Source organism: Lepisma saccharinum, chromosome 5 (assembly GCF_977018435.1).
Source record: "Lepisma saccharinum chromosome 5, izLepSacc3.1, whole genome shotgun sequence".
Taxonomy (NCBI): domain Eukaryota; kingdom Metazoa; phylum Arthropoda; class Insecta; order Zygentoma; family Lepismatidae; genus Lepisma; species Lepisma saccharinum.
The window spans coordinates 9,033,923-9,054,657 of record NC_139233.1 but is presented as its reverse complement, the minus strand read 5'-3'; the positions used below and the strand labels follow the sequence as shown (position 1 = coordinate 9,054,657).

The 20,735-nt window shown below is 38.4% G+C and overlaps 1 protein-coding gene across 1 annotated transcript; it reads right to left on the bottom strand.

Moving 5' to 3' along the window:
- Positions 1–741: 741 nt before the first annotated feature.
- Positions 742–19,477, bottom strand: LOC145987570 (uncharacterized). Its single transcript, XM_083121918.1, has 6 exons — positions 19,468–19,477; positions 15,781–15,890; positions 10,366–10,503; positions 3,833–3,935; positions 2,470–2,608; positions 742–757 (listed from the first exon to the last, which is right to left on the bottom strand). Exons 1-6 carry the CDS (start codon positions 19,475–19,477, stop codon positions 742–744), a joined length of 516 nt encoding a protein of 171 aa, XP_082978044.1.
- Positions 19,478–20,735: the final 1,258 nt, after the last annotated feature.

Here is a 20,735-nt window from a genome sequence, read left to right as displayed (position 1 = left end):
CTCGAGAATAACCGTGAGTCAACATCCACATTTGGAGGCGGGAAGCAACGCATGCCCTGGTTAGATTGTTTGAGCCATCACACCCACAACTGTCGCAAAATGATTTTCTGTTATCGCAGTTGAAACTAGAACGAAAAGAAAGGCCATTTTTCAAGCTGGTTGCCAGCTTTGACTGCAGACGCTTCATCTTCCGGCACCGACTCTGTGTGCAGATAGTACACACAGAACCCAAAACGTGTCAATTGACACATATATTTTGACTTCAATAACACGTTAACGTGCATAAACTGCAAATGATGCACCTTTTAGTGTCTCAAAATAGGCTACACAAAGGAATGTATTAAACGGTATTTTTATGAGATGAAGTTTCGTGTGATGCACTAAAATGCATCAATTTGGGAGATCCAAGAAGATCATTTCGAAGATGACAAAATTACACATTTAGCTGTGTCAATTGATGCATTAAAGGTGAAAGTTTGTTATCCTCTAAATGATCTTGTCTGATCTTCCAAATTGGTGCATTTTACTGCATCACATGGAACTTCATCTGATAAAAATACCCTTTAATACATTCCTATGTGTATTTTGATACACTAAAAGGTGCATCATTTGCAGTTTATGCACGTTAACGTGTTATTGAAATCAAAATATATGTGTCAATTGACACGTTTTGGGTTCTGTGAGAAGGCATTAACCAATTTGACAAGAGTAGCATTCATAATCTTAATGAAAATAGTGCTCTTACTTTGACGCTGCTCTGAAATAAACAATAATATATCAATTAATAAATATAAGTGCATACCGCAGATGTTTCCAATGCAATTTTTTCTTCCAGTGGGGCATCTGCTACATGGAGGCCCGACAAGGTACACCGCATCGCCGCACTTTTCGGCAGTTGGGGCTGGTGCAAGGAGAATGAAAAGATTCGTGTAATTCCTATCGTTCACTCGATACTGAGAATATCCCCATCCAATTTCTCTCGTTGTGGCAAATAGCAGCTTGTAGAATATGTCTTCTTCGACGCTAAAAAAATCGCCAAATCATTTTCTTAAATATAGGATTAAATGATATTATAAAATGAAGACCCAGGGGGAAAAACGATGAATGTCGATTTTTCGCCCATTTTGAGATCGCAGCGCCATCTGATAGCTCAAAAGCTGTACTATAAGAATGAGAACGGCCTTGGTTGGGAAACGGTGAGAAGTGCCTGAAAAACGCATTATTATTTTGGCATATATTAACGTATTTATGAAAGAGAAATATTTGTTTTTCATTTCCTGGCAAATCGTCTCGAATGAACATTCATCGTTTCTCCCCCTGGCCCTTCAAATGTATTTTAAGATTGTGAACGGAAAATACATTACAGAAGTGAATACATTTCTCTAGACTGTGATCGATGCCTTGTAATCAAGGGATTCCAGGTTCGAACCCGGTGAAGGCACATAGTGGTTCGGATACCACTTTAGACTGTAGGTCCAGTCCCAATTAGCCTTACTGTGCATAAAGTGGACTTTAAACAGCAAGTCAATCAATCAATCTAGACTGTGCTCGAAGTAGGTATAGTGCCGCCACATTACAGAAAGTTATTTTCCCCAATTGAATTTCTGCTTAGTTCTGGTTTTCCTATACATTTCTTCTCTTTTCGTGTCTTCCCTTCCCTCGTACATTTTCTTTTCTTCTCTTCTCTTTCTGTCTTTGCTACTTTAAGGATTGCTACGCATCTATACTAGAAAACTTGGAAAGCAGAGAAATGTCAATGAATTTGGCTTGTAAGGGAAAAGTCAGGTAAACGTCAGGAAATTTTGCAGATCATCTTTGCATTTATGTGCATCTTGAACTCTTAAGCAAAAATGTTGCAAATTTAACAAGAGGTTCATTTACACTTCCGGTTTCGCTTCTTGTGATTCCACTCCCCGAAAAAGATTCAGTTTACAAACCTGTTCCTCTCGTCCTTACGATTCTCAGTCTGGTACAAAAATTATCGTTACCTTGAATTTCGGTCCTAAATGCACTCGTAGATAATTTATTTAATTACAACTTTTTATACTAGGTTTTAGAAAGAATATCAAAGTAAAAGTTCTAGTCCAGCTATATTGATAACTAAAGTAGGTTGGCAATATGATCGTAATTATCGGAAAAGTGTGTGAAGAAGAGGTTATCGTCAAGTGTTTTATAGATCTTGGTCTCGTTGGTATTTAAATTTTGATGTAGCTAGAAATGAAATTTTGTTAGCAAGATTATAACACTAGTACAATTTTACGTTTGATGCCGATTGTAATTTTATTCTTCAAATTTTCACGTGTTTTTTTGTGCGTTTAGAATGAAATTTGCTTTAAAATTAAATTTGTCTTTAAATATTGATAATGCTTGTGAAACAATAATAATGTTGGCTGATATACCAACGTTTGACGTGAAATATGTGGAGGTTGTGTCTAGTAGTATTGTTGTTTTATTTTTCTAAAAACTTACCTTGGATTTTTCTGGTATCTTCCATCCTTCAAGCAAGGAGACAGCCTACTGTAGATTGGGTGGAACATATCATACAGTAATCTGTAATCGTCGTTTAAGCCATTCACCGTCTTGTGTATGATTGAAAATGGCATTCCATCTGAAATGTGGTGTAAGGTATACATAAATTTCCATCTCTTTGTACTCATGTTTGTACGCCTTATTGAGTCAAGGGCCCCGGGTTCAAATCCCGCTTGGGCATGGTTGTTTGTGAATGTCCATTCATCAATTTCATCATTTCATCACTCATCCCCATCTTCGCAAATTAGCCAAGAGGCACACAACGCAAAGTAAAATAAAATAAATCAAATCAAAACTTTTAGGATGATCGCCGGCTTAAACTTCTTGGCTGCAAGAGGAATGGAATAAATTACCCTCATTGCCCTTTACAAATATTTAATAGAATCCGCACAAGTGAGGGAGGATGATCACACACGAGCCAGCAAGATCTCTAAACATTGATAATGAGAAACCCAAAGTGTCACCACTGTACCTGGTTTCCTTCGTTGTTCCTCGGCTGAATCACTGTATCGGTCCATCGAAGTTGTTCTCAGTGGGTTCGCCCAAACCTTTTAAACGGACCGATTTAACACAGTCATTCGCAACACACTTCACGCTTCGCTCTCTCGATCAAGACTCCCCCGGCGACCTTTCGTCATCCGGGGACTTCTGGCGTTTTTGATTACACAGCATTTTATTCGGCTCGTGACACAGATACCAAATACACTACAACTACAATATTATTATATATACACTGTAAAAACTCCAGGGGTCCCGGGTTCAAATCCCGGCCTGGACATGAATGTTTTGGATGTTTGTGAGTATCCATTCATCAAGTTCATCATATCATCCCTCATCCCCATCTTCGCAAATTAGCCAAAAGTGGCACAAGAAGCGAAGTAAAATAAAGCCAATCAATCTATTGTGAACCCGTAGTGTGCTCGGGTGTGTTTTGCGAGTTTCCTGGAAATATAGAGCTTTGACTGTGTAAGAAAATAAGCTTTCCTCCAGTTTATTTCAAATTCCAAGAAATTTTACTGACCTAGAAGCAGTTATGGAAGGTGTTAGTCATCCCCCCCCCCCCTTAGATCATCTCCAGGCGTTCCGGGTTCGACACACAGTAGAAGCACATGGTAGTTCGGATCCCACTTTAAAGTTTAGGTCCAGTCCCATTTAGCTTTTCTGTGCATTAATTGGACTTGCTTCAAGCAAACGGGCATTATTTTCTACCGCCTGTCTATCACAAACGTCCGCTTGCATAACAAATCTATACGTGCCTGTTATAGACATTAAAAGTATGCTAATTGTTATTGTGCTAATTTACCTCTTCTTTTTAAGCATATTTCTGCAAGTTTATGTTCTTCTCCTGGTAAGAAACACTGGTTTGAAATCGTCTGTGCTATCGTGTTCAGTTCGAAGTCAAATTCCTAAAGAACAAGCGACACTTATTATATTGCCCAAAAGATATGAAACCCAAAACAAAATACTTTCGAAAGTATTTGAGAAGGTTTTACTAATAGAATAAGCATAATGGGAGTCACTAATGGTAAATACGGTCATTTTGTGAATCGTACAGTTGGATGCACAAATATTGCTGGGTAAATTGTCCATGATCATTTTCGTAAACTTTTTCTTGCATCCTTATTTTTTTAATTAATGATATTTTTTGGATGCTGGTGTAAAAGTTGTTGGTAGCTTGTTAGCCGTTTCGTTTCAATCCTTGAACGTGTCAGTGTAAAAAGCAAATCGAATTGCGATTGACAATTTGCTTGTGCATCTCACTTTACGTACACTCACATGCAACTTGACAACTGAGGCAATCCACCTTTACGTGTGTGACATGAATAGCATTTATAGCCCCTTCTAGTTGGCTGCACTTTTTGACTCTCTTTGCACGGTGCAACACCAAGTCGTCTGGTTCGTTGATTTTGAGTCAAGTAGTGTATTTGGTGTCTGCACTACCTTCCGGACCGGTGTATGTTTGGTGTATGGTCACGTGGTGCGTGCCAACTAATCAAATGGCCGTTCAAAGCAGCAGACAGGCATTTGTTGAATCATCTTAACTCGAACACCGGTTTCGTGACACCTGCACTGCACCGAGTGTCAAAACCTGCAGCCAACTAGCCGGGGGTGACACTTTAAGAATATAGAGAAGCTTGACTTCAATTGTCTGTGAAGCATATAGGCTACAGATGAAATATACAAATTATATTCATTCACAAACATTTAAGCCATAATGCAACAAAGAAAACTAATAATTTTCAGATTAATTCATTTTGTTACGTACATGCAGTAGGACCACCAATTTCGTGGAATGTCCCGCTGAGCTCATTAAACACAACACGAGTCAACCAATGCAAATTGTCACCATAGAAGACTGGCGAGCTCATGGGGCTACAGCCCCTCCCGAAATTTAGACAGAATAAAGTTTTTAACATGAAAGCCGTTAAGAGGGAGGTGGAGTTTGGCGAAGGTCGCCGTGGAAAGCGCTTAAATTTAACATGGGCTTTTTTGCATTTTGTTGAATATAACGTTTTAGGGCAAAAATTTGCCGGAAAACACGCAGTGGATGTGAACTTAGTTTATGAAACTTTGAGTACATGACACATTTATGCAATTTCAGTTCGTTAAATGTGCACAAATTCCATTATTTTTTTTCAATTTCCCATAAGGAAATACGTAAATAAGCACAGAATGGTTATAGGATTTGTGGGTAGCACCAACGAAAATGGCCATTATGATGCATACTAACGTAATGCTCAGTCCTTTTATGACTGAGCTAGGGAGGGCTTTTCTTTCAAAAGTCACTTGCACGGCCCAAAATGATTGTTTAAAAATGTCATGTATTATCGACGGCGAAAGATACGGCCGCTTCAGCCGAATTTCATTCATCATAGTTCGCCACTTGGCCACTAGATGTCTCTGTTCGAAAATTGCCCCAGGGTGACGGGAGGGCTATTTCGCGCGGGTGTTTGAATCCTCTGCACAGATGGGTTCCGTCCCCTCCTCAGAAGGTCCCGTAGCTGTCACAGCTTGATTTATTGCCTCCTTCCCAGGCAAGAAACCAAGAAAGCAGGAAGGCCATGAGTTTGTGTATGTTTGAGTGTAGAGAAGCAGAGCATATTTACCGTGAATTGGAACCAGTGACAGTAAATTTATCTCGATCCCTACCGCGAAGGACGTATTCAGGGGGGTCCAGGAGTCCTAACCTCCCCCCGAAAGACTTACCAAGTACAAAAATTAATGAGATCATAAAATAACTTCAATTAAGTAATGAAAATAAGGTTGTTGTCTAATCGCAATTTGTTTATTTCCGCAAAAATATTGGAAAGCAATACGACTTTGAATGACAGTACCAAAGAAGATTTATGCAAGAATTATTACTACTTATGATAACATGCAAAATATTACCAGGAATTTTACTTTCGTCAACTGGATCTAACATCATTTTTTCATACTCAACAAATATTATATTCTTTATCTATTTGGCATTAATTTCCTTGCCAGGGCAGTTTCTATTTATTTACAAATTTTGCCGACCTTAACTACACGTAAGCTAGATAATGAATACGTGATGTTATACTGTATCACTGTTGTTATATCGCCTTCTTATCTATTAATGTAATAAAAATACGTATATTAATTAATTTAATATAATTATACTTATTTTAATTTAACATTATTAATATTATTATTTTGAGACATTACGTTAGGACGCCCCTCCGAAATATATATCTCGATACGTGCCTGGTGTTCGATTTGAATAAAATGTAGAAAAGGCGGGGAGGGTGGTAGCGCTTCCTCTTTTTACATTTCGATAGTTTTACCTCACATGTAGTACTTTGTGAGTCAACGGTGCAGATAGGAAATACGTGTACACACACACACATAATTGATGATTCGCAAAGGAACTTCGTTAAATTCCCATGCTTGTTCCGCTCACAAATCATATCCTCTCCAAATTACAATAGCCTACTATCGTTGTTGCTTACATATGTGTGTGTGTGTGTGTGTGGTTCCTAGAACTTCACTATTCCCAAACATAAACTTGATGTGACTCTTACAAAACATTTGTTTTTGGAGTGGAAGGATCATGAAAAGGTCTACTGTTTCTTTGCAAATCTTCAATTAATCTAAAATTTAGTATAAAAACATAATTTTGGCTGACTTGCTAACTTGAGATTTAAAGACAAATTATTAATTTGAATTCTCCATAACAATAACAAAAGTGACATAAAATGTAGAAGGACAAGACTAGTGTTGCCCACGGGACGAGACGGGACAGGCTTTTAAAAATTCGAGACGAGATGAGATTGATCATGTGTCCCGAGACAAACGAATATTTTCGAGACGAGACAGCATTTCACAGCATTTCCACGAGACGAGACAGGCCAAAGTCTCGTCTCGTGGGCAACACTAGACAAGACTCTTGGCTTGGTTGAGAATTACATTAAGATGGGTAATACATAAACTGTAAGTTCAATGTTTACCTATTCGTTACCTTACATCATTGCTACTACTGTAGTTGTACATTTTGTTCCATTGGTTTGTCTTTCGCCTCTTCTGATTATCTTTAGGTCATTCCACATATCCGAGACTTTTTCCTTTAAATTCGAAATAGTCTCGCTCCCGTCCATCTCGAATTATTATCAGCACTGTTCGTAGTAGTTAAAATAATAACTGTTACTATTTTTTGTACTTATTACTATTAGATACAAATTTTGTATCAACACGAAACCCCCTACAAAAGAAAAAAGAAAATGGCGACTAGTATGCCTCTGCCTTGTTATCACTGCCACTGGTATGCTATACATTTACACAGCGTACTTTCAATTAGTTATTCTTACTTGATTCGTCGTTACTTTCAACTGATAATCTCTACCTCCTTCTTTACTATCAATTTATAATCTCAACCGCACAAAGAGAAATTCCACATAATTATAGCAGCCACTGTAATCAACAACATTTATTCAATCCAAATCTCATTTGTGAAGGTCCTGACTGTTTGCCGTTGCCACTTCCCTTGCAGTGAATATTTTGCCAGTGGAGAAATCTTGAAAGAAGCTTGTAATATACTGAGAAATTCATTTTCAGGGGTTCTATTCCCCACTTTTTCGCCCTTAGATGGCAGCTGCTGATAAGGGATGAGCCTTCCCCCCGAAATAAAATTCTGGCTACGGCCCTGCTGTTCTGCATCGTGACTGTATGGTCCGATGCATCATGGTTTGAGCTCCGTCTACGGGACGCGCGCAGGTTCGAGTCTCTTAGGGGAAACGTATCAACTTTTCTCCTGAGATTTCGGCCTGTGTATAGGGCCGGTTGCCACCCACCATCGTGAGGAGATTGGGAAGCTATGAATGAGTCACGGAAACGTACAACAAAGATTAGGGGTTCGTCGTGCTGACCGCACATAACTGGTTGGACTGGAAGTGAGGCCTACAGTCGGTAGGTGGGCTCTGGCCCTCAGGGGCTGTAGCACCACGGGTTTACTTACGTATATTGGCGTAACCAAGTGTGGGTCCACAGAGGCTCGGCCTCTCCTCGAAATTCTGTCACTTTATTTTGACCAATTCACTGGGATTTTTTTAAGAGTACTTTGTAACACGTATAGTGCTGATCTTGAAGATCATACTATAATTAGTTGGACTGAAATTTCACTTGGCAAGCAATCAAGAATAACACCATTGACATCTTTTCTATGAACCTAAGGGACTTCAGTAAAGCCAGTATTAACACAATGGCCTAAGCTTAAACACATAAGTTCGTATTTAAATTGTGTGATAAAGTGTATATATATATAAATATTTTTAATATATATATATATATATATATATATATATATAATTTCTATATCTATATTACAGAAATATATGTAATTGTAATGACTATGTATCCTTCATATGGGCTCTGTAATTAGGTATGTACCTGTTGAGTTCAATAAATAAATAAATAAATAAATAAATAAATTAACATTGGGAAAAATCACAATAGGAGAGAGCAACTAATGTGATGCAGGAACTGGTCATATGTTTCCACAGGGGATTCCCATCATCACTGAGAGTTTGTCCCCACCCTTGGCCGATTAGCCGGCCCCGTGGCGGAGTATTTATCTCATTTCGCTACGACGCCAGTGGTCCCGGGTTCGAATCCGGTCTGGGCATACGTGTCCTTCGTGAGCGTCTCTTCATCGATTACATCATATCATCATTAGCCAAGAGTGGCAGAAAGGCGAAGTAAAATAAACAAAATCAATCAATCTTGGCCGATTAAAGCTGCTGTGAACTCCAACGATGAGAACTGTGCAAAGGGACTTAATTCAGATCATAACAAAGAAAACTACTTCATCAAAGTGTATGTTCAATATTATACTATTGTTTCCTGACATCTTTGTTACTACTGTACATTTTGTTACATTGTTTTGTCCGTCTTTCTCCTTTTCAGTTTTTCCATATGTTATTACGCATGTCCACGTTTCCCCTTTTTAAATTCCAGGTAGTTTCGCTCCTGCCCATCTCTAATAGGGACTCGATTCGTTAATAGTTGAAATAATAATTGTTACTAATTCTTGCCTTATTATTATTATTATTATATTGATTTTGTATAAAAAAACACCCCCTTCAAAGAAAAATACTTTCTTTCAACTGATATTCTCTACCGCCTTCTTTACTCTCATTTGATAAAATTCCAACCTCAACAAGAAAATTCAACATAATTATAGTAGCCACTGTAATCAACCACATTTATTCAATCAAAACTTCAGTGATGAACATTCTGTCTCTGGAGCCTGCCACTCGTCTCGCTCCATGCAAGAGTCAGCCAGCAAGCAGAGAAATGCGAATTGCTTTGCCAGTGGAGAAATTTTACCCTCCGAAACCAGAATTAAAAGAAACAGGTGGGTGTCCTTTTCCTGGAAACCTCGCTGCGGGAGTCACGCGGAGGGGAGGGGGTGGTGAAGGAAGGAAGGTTCTCTGGCCTCAGGCTTAGGACAGCCGAAAAGAATTCCTAGTCCTCTGATATGTCGCTAGGTGTCTCTGTATCGCATCGGGCCAGGAAACTACTTTCATGCCAACCTCCAGCCCACTCTTAAGAACTCAGGAGAAAATCAAAGTAATAATGCAAACCTCCTAAAAATGGGCCCCCAATTACCATTGTTGTCTCTGAATAACTTGTAAAACGAAAAGTCAAAATGGTCATTACAAAATACGTTATTGTGTATCCCGCTCCTATAAAATTCAAGCCCTTTTCTGCGTACGCAAGTGTCCTAGAAATAAAAGAAACAAGTGTAGCAACCCACATATTTGATCTCTCTGCTATACACATCTTTATAATCTCTGAACTAATAGAGTTGCAACAATGCATAACTAACACCATACAAGATATTGCTATAATTAAACGCTACACACACATACACCCACATCTCACATGCGCATACTCACACACATCTATATATATATATGTATATATAGACGTGTGTGAGTGCGGCTTGTAATCACACATTCGCGATTATCTCGAAAACGGCTCGTTTGCAGACCCATGTTTACTGAGACTTTTTTGCTTCAATTATCGTGTACTTTACCTGTGTCAGTTTGCGCTATTACTTATGAGACACCCTGTATACATCGTCAATACATTCGTAGTCTCTGGTGAATGTAATTTTCCTTTTAAAGGAGAAATATCTTTAAAGAAAATACTCCTGCATAAACAGCGACCGTACTATTTTTCGGATTAATAACTTTTAAACACAGTAAAGGAATTAATGTGTAACACAGTTCAAAGATATTTATCATCGCAAGGAAAACTTAATAAAATAAACGATATTAATGAGTTCTCTTGCTCTAGTATGACAAAATGACTCACCACAAAATTCATGTTTGAAACGTTACACAAGCTTGCGTATTTTCTTCTCATGTCTTGGAAGAACAAGGTAAGAGTGAACCTGAAGCTTCCGTTAGGATCCTGTAATCTGTACAGGGGGTAACATCTTGGTCCTCTGTACTGCAAACAAAAGTGTACTGGATTTAAAAAAAAAGCTGTTTGATTGTCGTAACGTTTCTATCTTAGGAATAAATATGTGATTTGTACACTTACTTTTATAGTTTTTTTTTCCCTGGCACGTATTTTGTGTCAACCCAATGTTTCACAGTCTTCATTTAATTAATAAATTAAGCTTATAAACAGTGCATTTTTCCGTCGCTTGTGCCTCCTGTCACCGGTCGCTTAGCGCCCGTCCCGAAGGCAACTCCCGCCAAATCGCGTGTGATATAGTATCTCCGCTATGGAAACCGTTGGCTTCGAAATGACTTCAAGTTCTCCGAATTACAGTTACAATTACATTCAAAATAAGCACGTTAATTGTCGTGGGGATGTTGGAAACGTTGCCCTCGTGCATCCATATATTTCTGGCATCGTTTTAGGAAATTTCGCTTGCTTTGGTAACAAGACACGCTAGGTCACTAAAGTTTCCTAACAGTTCGCTGTGCCAGAGGGGCAATTGAAACACATGGCTTTGCGCATAACTTGCGAATTTCTTAACTCCATTCCATATCAGTAACTTCCCGATTTCATTCCAGTTGAATTTTTAACGTGTTTACGTGTTGCAAGTGTTCTTGTGATTTTCTATTGTTTTTAAAAGTGTTTATTAAGTATTTAGTGATCCAAGTGTTATTTGTGTTTTGCTATAGTTTTAATAGTGTTACATACGTACACATTACAACAAAATAAAGTATATGCAACACACCCCCACACGTTACAAAAACTGAAGGAGAATATCAGGAGAGAAACTGAAGCAATTTCAGAAGTTGAACTGTTGCGTGTAAATGGAAATTTTCTGGAAAGATGCCCGAAATGTTTGGATGCAGGAGGACACCATTTCCAGCATATCTTGTGACAAGGTATGTGCTTATTTTCATTGTAATTGTTTGAATTTGAATTAAAACCTTTTGGGTGCGTCAGCAATGAGGCTATTTTGCACCTATCACACTATACGGGGTCCAGCCCATTATCATAACAAAAATAAAAGCGTTTCTGAAAACTAAAATTTCCTTACCTTGATTAAAAGCTGAGGCTAAAAAGGGCGCTCAGCACAAATAAGGACAAAACACAGGACGACACAGAATTATACTGGCCATGGGGCCAGTCGCCAGAACCTCGTTAGTCTCCAGTCCAGGGTGTACTACGTGGAAGTGAGGTTGACTAGTGGGTGCACTAGGTGAAAGGAGCACCCCTTACACCCCTCATTGCAATTGTAACTGTAATTCTGAGAACCTGAAGTCATTTTGAATCTATCGGTTTCCATAGCGGAGATATCAAACGCGATTTGACGGGAGTTGCCGTCTGGCCAAGCGGGCCGGCGACAGGCGGCACAAGCGACGGGAAAACGCACTGTGTTTTATACCTTCATTTTTCTTCTATTTGTATAGATTCTGTTCTACCAAGAGAAGAAAACCCCCTGTGAACTGCCGTCGAATTATCAACCCTAAGCGAGCGAAGACAGCGTCGGTGATGCAATCAGCTGCTTGCCGTGTAATCCTGCCCTTGCATTGCCAAAAGGTACAGCGTTCTTCAACACATAGTCGTCACGTTTAATCAGAGTCAAGTGTTTGTATCATTATGAAGGAGAAACTATACGCAGTGAAGCAGAGGCCTAATATTTAACGTTGTCGAGTTTCTTGATGGCGAAGCTAAGGAGGGTAGTTGTACAAATGGCAACACGGGGACACTGCAAGAAGAGTAACAAATAACTGTCTACTTTAGTTTAGGCCGCTATCTTTCTCTTATTGGTACGACTGTATTATCTTGAGTATATTATTTACATTTCTGTCAGTCATAAAACTTAGGACTAACAATAAGAGTTTATTATTTATTAAGGGGAAGAGTGACAATTTCGAACCCATTGTGCATTTATTTCAGTATCGTCGGAATGGGAACTACTACTAACAGAACTTTCCCTATACAAGAGAGTATGAATATCTCTCCATGTTGCAACTGGAAGCTGTTTTTTAAGCGATTATTAAGCTAGACACGATGTTTGAAAAATATGATGAATAAGTATTAACAGAATCCCATGTATTCCTTATGGGGAATCAACTTCAACATCTAGTTACGGCTAATCAAATGGGAGTTTGACTTTTCCTATGACTGATGGCCGTGTGCACGAACGAAGATCAAATTTTAAACTCGGATCGGGAAAGGATCACTGGAAAATTCCATTGCACGAAGACGGTTCAACACTTGATCGCGATCTAGGAACATCAAAACGAGTTTATCTTCTGATCGGCCATTCGCCACCGTTTTGGTGTCTGATCCTGGTTCACGATACTGACGCTTCGACTGCAGGCAGTTGTTTTTTAATATAAAAAGAGCGGAAAGTGATATCGAGGGCGTGCAAACGCTAGAGATGTTGGATGTACAATGCTGATAAATCGAGAAATGTGTAAAGTAAACTAAAAACTGCCAAAATAATAATAATAATTTGTGGTTCTGTGGTGCAAAGTCGAAATGTTTCTAAATACTGTACTTTCTACCCCAGACACAAAACATGTGCAAGTGCAAGGTAAATTAGAACAGAGCAATGTTACGATATTGCTACATGGTGTTGGAAATATGATTGTATAAATTTACGAAAATACATGTTACTGGCTATTTACACGACACGACAATATAAATATATAAGAATTAAGAAATGAGAACTTCAAATACTTACCACAATACAGTAATAATAATAATAAAATATCTTTATTGAGCGGGCAAGGTTCAGCGTACGCTGTTCTCGCGCGAATGCATTTTGTAAGGCATTGAAGTCCCGTAGAAGAAGGTTCCATGCTTTCTCCTTATCCTTTTGTCTTGTGCCGTCAGTTCTTTTTTAAGATTATTATTTCTTTACACCCTACTACATCCTTGTACTCGTCGACAAGGTTCATCAGTACATTTCTCAAATTCAGATAAATTTGCGACCCGAATTACTTTCCTCTCCTACACGTTGATACTTTAACACATCACACTACTCTGTGGGGTTCTTGATTGTCATTTGTTTTAGCCAACCAATCAAGTATAGCCTTATAAATTAATCTCGGATCAGTTGAACGGAATCTTGTGAACGGCGTTTTTCGTTGGTGCAATGCAAATCTTTAAACCAAGTTCGTATAGAGTGGATTACAATTGATCTCGTTCATCTGAACTTCGAAATAATCGGCGTTGGTGCACGCGGCCATGAGACATTGTTCAACGTGTCCTTTTTCCGTCCATGTACTTCTACGTCATTGGATGCTTGATATTTCCGAGAGAACGAATAAAGTAATGCTCCAATAAGCGTAATGTATTTCTTCTTGCCTCCTACGGCCATCCTAGCAGTGTTGCCAAATCTGATACGCATAAAAGAGCTAAATTTAAATTTCACCTTAAATGGAGCTAAAGTTGACTTTCAAGGAGCCAGATTTAGGAGAGCTGGATAAAGTGCCTCCTAGGGAAATTTTAGTTGTCAAGGCGGTGGGGGCGCTGCTATTACCGTCAACTTTAAAGTGATGATAATGTATTCTTAGTTTTCACCGTCTAGATCCGGCAAAATCACCCATCTAAATAATCTACTCACGGCCGTATGAAATCGAAAATTAAGGATTCCCGGATAACAATATTGTCATCTTCAGCTCAGCCATACATGTAGCTCGGAAAGTAAGAGGGGGGGGGGGCGACGCAGCCAATAAAATAATATCACGTCACGTGCTAAATGTATACTCATGGCAAAAGTTGGTCTATGTGGGCCGGAGGCGTATTTCACATGTGCACATTTAAATAGATATTGGGGGCGTGGTTTGTAATTGAGAAGTTTCTGGTTGGCTGGAGTGACTTTTTTTTATTTTGTTGAGTATTTCTATGGCGTGCCTTACAATTTGACTATAGTCTTGAACTTGTTGAAAGCTTAAAACCACTTATATTTTCCTTTCCCATCTATCATCTACTTTTAATACATTGCTTTCATCTTTTCTACGTGTTTCTATTACAGCTTTACTTTCAGTAAATCGATAATTATCCTCCAACGATTTATTTACATTCTATCATCCTGTGCTGCCATCTTCATTTCTTTATCGAAACTCCCTTCTTTTCATTTTGTGTTGTTATATCTGGTTTGTAACAACTCTTTTTAAAACAAATAGGCGCGCGCTTATACAGTCAAAATTAAGGTTTTGGCGCTAAACAAGGGTTTGATAGATTTTTTAAGTAATAATTCAAAATGTTTCTTGCTTGCATCTGACGAAAACAGGAAAATGTAAGAATTGTGTAAGAATTTTTAAAATTATTTCCAAAAAGAAAGTCTATTCGCTTTCCGAGTATTGATTACTATTCGAGTTCGTGTCTTCCCCGACCACATGGTTCTGCTTGTGCTGGGGTATAGTAGTCTGTGGTTTACAAAAAGTGTTCGCACTAGTCAATGAAAAAAAATGCCAGTTTCCTATCATATAATAGATTATCATTGAGACAGTCTGCTAGCCAATAGGGAGCATTCATGCACAAACCACGCCCCCAATCTCTATTTCAATGTGCACATGTGAAATACGCGGGCCGGAGTCAGTGATGGCATCATAGTGGGGAAAGGAGGCTGGTGCCGCAGTTCACAGACAAACGAGTGCACAAAAGAGCCAGATCTGGCACCAAGGGAGCTAAGTTGGCAACAATGCTCCTCCCCAGCTGCCTCAGAGAGAAGGACCTCGGGAAAATTGTCCCTCTTCCCCTTAAGATTCAGTTTCATGTAATGGATTTCTCCATTTCTTTTGTTAGTAAAATACTGAAAGACTTGTTTATCTTCGGTTCTATGATTCTATTGCAAAATTTATAAAATTACATTCTCTTTGATTACTTTGGCATACAATTTGGTTCACGAGGATGAACTCTTCAGTGACTCTAGATATCTAGCGACCTCTTAATGATCTACACCCTGTCTCAGGAACCTGTGGAGCAAGGCCACGCAGAGCGGCAGAGAAGAGGAGAAAGCGAGTGGACGGTGCAAAAGAAACGACTGGATGCAGAAGCCACGTTTTCCCGTCCATGCACTCACTTCCCTTCTTGTGCGTGCATTGGTCGAGCCATCTCGAGTCATGCGCAGAGACTTGTTTTCGTTCGCTCTGCACCCAGACTCCTATGGGACAGAGTGTAAGTATTCTGGTTACATGACAGTAAATAAATCAGTTTTCATGTTATTGCCACAGAGCACCAAAGATTAGCTATATTTCACAAACAGCAGCGTAGTACAATCTAATTTGAAATAATTCGTGCAGGTACCTTAGAAAAGTAGCACATTGGTGTTTTCTTCCCACATTCACTCCAATCACAGTAACTGTCATATCTATGGATTTTCACCCCAATCACTGTAGCAAATAGAAAAAATAATTCTGAAAAATAAGCACAAGCGAAATGGTTGGAGGATTGTCACTATCATATATTAACTAATATCTTGATTATAAAAATATATACAGGGTGACTGGTAATTAGATGTATTCCCTGAAAGGTGTTAAAGTAGAGACAATTTGCAATAAATTTGACCATATGATACCCCGTCCGAAAATTAGTAGTTTTCGAGATAATCGAATTTCAATTGTTTTTTTTAAAAAATGACAATTTTCCACATAAAAAGATGAATTGAGAAAAAACTGAAAAAACTTATTTCAGCGTTTTCTGATAGCTAACAAATAAGTGGTTCGTTGGAAAAAAAAAGTTTTTCCCAAATAACAATCACATGTAAGTAACGGGTGGGTCTAAACTTACAAGTGATGATTAGGGCCTCTCCGATGGCGCAGTGGTAGCGTCGTCGCCTTGTAATCAAGGGGTCCCGGGTTCGATACCCGGTGGAGGCACAAGTGGTTCGGATCCCACTTTAAACTGTAGGTCCAGTCCCGATTAGCCTTACTGTGCATAAAGTGGACTTAAAACACCAAATCAATCCAATTACAAGTGATGATAAAAAAATGCACTCTTAGTTTACTTGGCAACGTATTAATAACAAAATTGGTATGACACGATGCGTACAAATTACTTAAATTACTTCCTTGTGACATCTGCTATCCAACAAGGTACAAATGTTGCTAACATTCACATTTGTGTACGAGAAATAATACTTCATTCATCTTCATGTGAAAGGAATCAATGAACAATACAATTAAAGAACATTACACGTCTTGATCAAATTGGGCACCTCCGTTACGAATGCTGGCACGCAGGTTTTTACGGACATTTGGTCTCGTTACTCGTGATGTGATGGTGTCCTTGATGTGTTGACCAGCTGTTAAGATCCTCTTCCTGAGCTCTTCTTGCGAGTTTACCGGTGTTTTGTCATGTGGCTCCAAATGTAAAAGTCGCAAGGCTTCAAATCGGGGGATCGAGCCGGCCAGGAAATCGAGCCGCCTCGGCCAATCCATTTCTTTGGGTAATTTTCATCCTGCAACAGTCGCACGCCCAGGCAGAAGTATGGATGGGCGTAATCAACAATCATTTAATCGAGCCATCTTTCCTGCCCCAAATCTTAAAAGGCATCACTTATGAACATTTCTTGAGGAACGGGATGGCAATGTTGTTGGAGGATGTGCCTCTAGCTACAAAACGTGACATGATTTATCAGCATGATGACTGCCCAGCTTGATCCCCCGATCGATTTGAAGCCTTGCGACTTTTACATTTGGAGCCACATGACAAAACACCGGTAAACTCGCAAGAAGAGCTCATGGAGAGGATCTTAACAGCTGGTCAACACATCAAGGACACCATCACATCACGAGTTAAGAGACCAAATGTCCGTAAAAACCTGCGTTCCTGCATTTGTAACGGAGGTGCCCAATTTGATCAAGACGTGTAATGTTCTTTAGTTGTAATGTTCATTGATTCCATTCACATGAAGATGAATGAAGTATTATTTCTTGTACACAAATGTGAATGTTAGCAACATTTGTACCTTGTTGGATAGCAGATGTCACAAGGAAGTAATTTAAGTAATTTGTACGCTTCGTGTCATACCATTTTTGTTATTAATACGTTGCCAAGTAAACTAAGAGTGCATTTTTTTATCATCACTTGTAAGTTTAGACCCACCCGGTACTTACATGTGATTTTTATTTGGGAAAAACTTTCTTTTCAACGAACCACTTATTTGTTAGCTATCAGAAAACGCTGAAATAAGTTCCATACAATGATCAGTTTTTTCTCAATTCATCTTTTTATGTGGAAAATTGTCATTTTTTAAAAAACAATCGAAATTCGATTATCTCGAAAACTACTGATTTTCGGACGGGGTATCATATGGTCAAATTTATTGCAAATTGTCTCTACTTTAACCCCTTTCAGTGAATACATCTAATTACCAGTCACCCTGTATATACGTAAAATTACCGTATAGGTAAATTGTAGATTTTGGTCACCTGTCCAATCAGTTGCATGACTGACTTTCACTCGGATTAGATTTTCAGGAGGAATTTGTTGGCAATCTACCACAACAAATAAGTTGAATTTCACCTACTCCCTCAATAATAGGAAACTGGAGGCAATCCCACGCACCAAGATTCTGCAATTCGTGTCGAAGCCCTAATGGCTCGGCACTCGCTCGCTCATGTCCCCCCAAAGGACTGAGTTGAGGTACAAACCTGACGAGATTAAATGACGAAATGAAATATGTCTTGTATGCCCTTAACCGTCGTGATTGAGAATGGCAGGCACAAGGGAAGATGGAACTTACCCTGTTCGGGCACCCAGAGCCTCGAACCACTCTCTCTCAAGACCTCCAGCTCTTTTCTCAAAGCGATCTGACCCTTTTCCAATCACTGCCGCCCCATTTTGTCCTCTCGTTTTTTGCAATTGCATTCCGTTCACCCCGGTAGTGACCGGACATTTATCTCAGAAACTCCTGTCTCATCATCTTTGAGTTGCGATACTCATGCCTGCACCGACATACATTCCACGAATTTGATGCTGATCACATCACCTACGTTATGCTGAAATCGAAAATGTGTAAGGCACTTCTACAACAGTCCCCTCCCCCACATTTAGCTTCTTGGAATGGTGCAAAGCAAGCTTCATTCTCATTCCTTCTTTTTCTATATTGGACTTTCGTTTTGCACAATTGAAAGAAAAGAGCAAAATAAAACTTTTCGCAGGAGACCAGGGATGAGAAATGTTCTATTCCATACCCTTCTTAGTTTCAAACAAACATTGTCCGTATCACTGATTTGAGCAAAGATTTATAATTTGAGTTTTCATTTGTTTAGTTTGTGTACGCTTCATCTAATCAATACTCACCGTCGTGGTTAACCCAAAGTGGCAGAAAAGACACAGTATATATTTTTTCACATCGGTTTAAAAATACTTAATCTGTATGTAACAATTTTTTCTCTGAAATTCAAAAAAATATTAGGTACTACTTTACTATACCAGAGACACCTATCAATGATTTATTTCGCAATTTTTTACATTGCTAACGTACTATTCTGCATTGTGGAACATTTATTTGGTGAAATAATCAATTTATAACGAAAATAATGTATATTTCTTACATTAACGAGTACTTACTGTTGTTCCTTATTTCCCACAAAACCATCCACGGGTAGCCCCAAAAACCATTGACATTAGTCCAAATATTCACTATAGCCCCACGAATCATCACGGGGACGAGGTATGCCTACTAGGTTAGGTTAGGCCTGTTAGGTTAGGTTCCATTAGCACTCCTTTCGTTCAATTTAGCATATACGGACATACGAGAGCGTATTGTGCTCTCGTGCAGAAAGCAAATGGCGGCAGCAGCAATAGCGCGTCGGAAATAGATTTTCGTAGAAAACCACATGCATTCGCATTAAAATGGATCAAAATTACATTCCCGAACATCAACAACGCTACAGAAAATGATTTGCGTAAGTACTTTCTCCTGTAAAATTGAAGAAATCCGTCTCTGGTATAGTAAAGTGTTACCAAATATTATACTTGACTTACCTTTAATCATATTGAATGATAAGAACAGATCTCAGGAAATAAAAACATCATTGCACTTCAACGAAGTGAAATTGATAATCCCATTATTCAGTAAATCTTGACCAAGTTGTAATGTTTAGAGGTGGACCCGTCGGCGACATTTGTGTTCCGTAATTTGCTTGGAGAGACTAAAACAAATTTGTACAAATAGTGAAAAGACTCCTTTCCAATAAAGACTTTCCGAGTATGCTTCTTAATGCATACGTTGGAAATTAATTGCATCAAACTATAAAGTTCTACTCCCATTCTACATAAATAACTCCACGTGATGACGTCATCTATACTCCAACAACCTGTATGCCGTAATATTTATCAACACAGGAATAATATTTACTTAGATTTTTGTTTAGTTATGCCAAAATATCTTTTAATTTTGTGCATGTAATTCCATATATATTAATTAAGATTCTATTAGATAGTGATTGTATTTGTTATGATACAATTGAACTAAACTATGAAGCCCTATGTAAGGCTTACGATTGTGCTTTCATACTTTATTCTTTTCTACTTGTACTTCAAATTGCTTTCGCAAGACTACAGAGATGAATCTCGTCCAGGTAATTTCAGGTTATTAATTGGTGAATATTTCATTTGTCATCGTTCAGTTATTTTTTTATGAGCAGTTTGTAATGTTGTGCAGGTTTAAATATGAAAATAAGCTTTGCGTATCTTAACATTACTTTTAAAAAAAAAATATTAGTTTTTTGCATACAATGTGTCGTTTTATAAGTAATAGATAATCTGAACTCCATGATCCACGATGCAAGTGGCATAAAATTCTGTACTAAAGTGCTTATTATATCTTGCCTATCTCGGATTCAAAGCCATGTGTATACGAGTGTACCAGGTTCCAATTTGAAGTATAGTACAATAGACTAATCTCCAAATATTCTACTCCACATAAAAATTAACACTATTTACAATCTATATTTTATGCAAATGATACTTAATCTACCTCGTGCGGCTTAACAAACAGAGAACAAATTAACTAAGTTGGACTATTTAATGCAGGAAGCATGTTCTTTTTATTATGAATACCTTATCCAGAATTATCTAACTGTAAATGGAACTTAGAGTTACTTTAACATAACGGTAGCAGTAACTAAGTTATTTTGCAAAATTATTAATGCACATGCACCATAGTTACTTACAAGTTAATTCGGTTACATTAAAAAGTTTACTTATACTCAATGATACAAGTGTTTTTCTACTTATTCCTTTGAGACTCT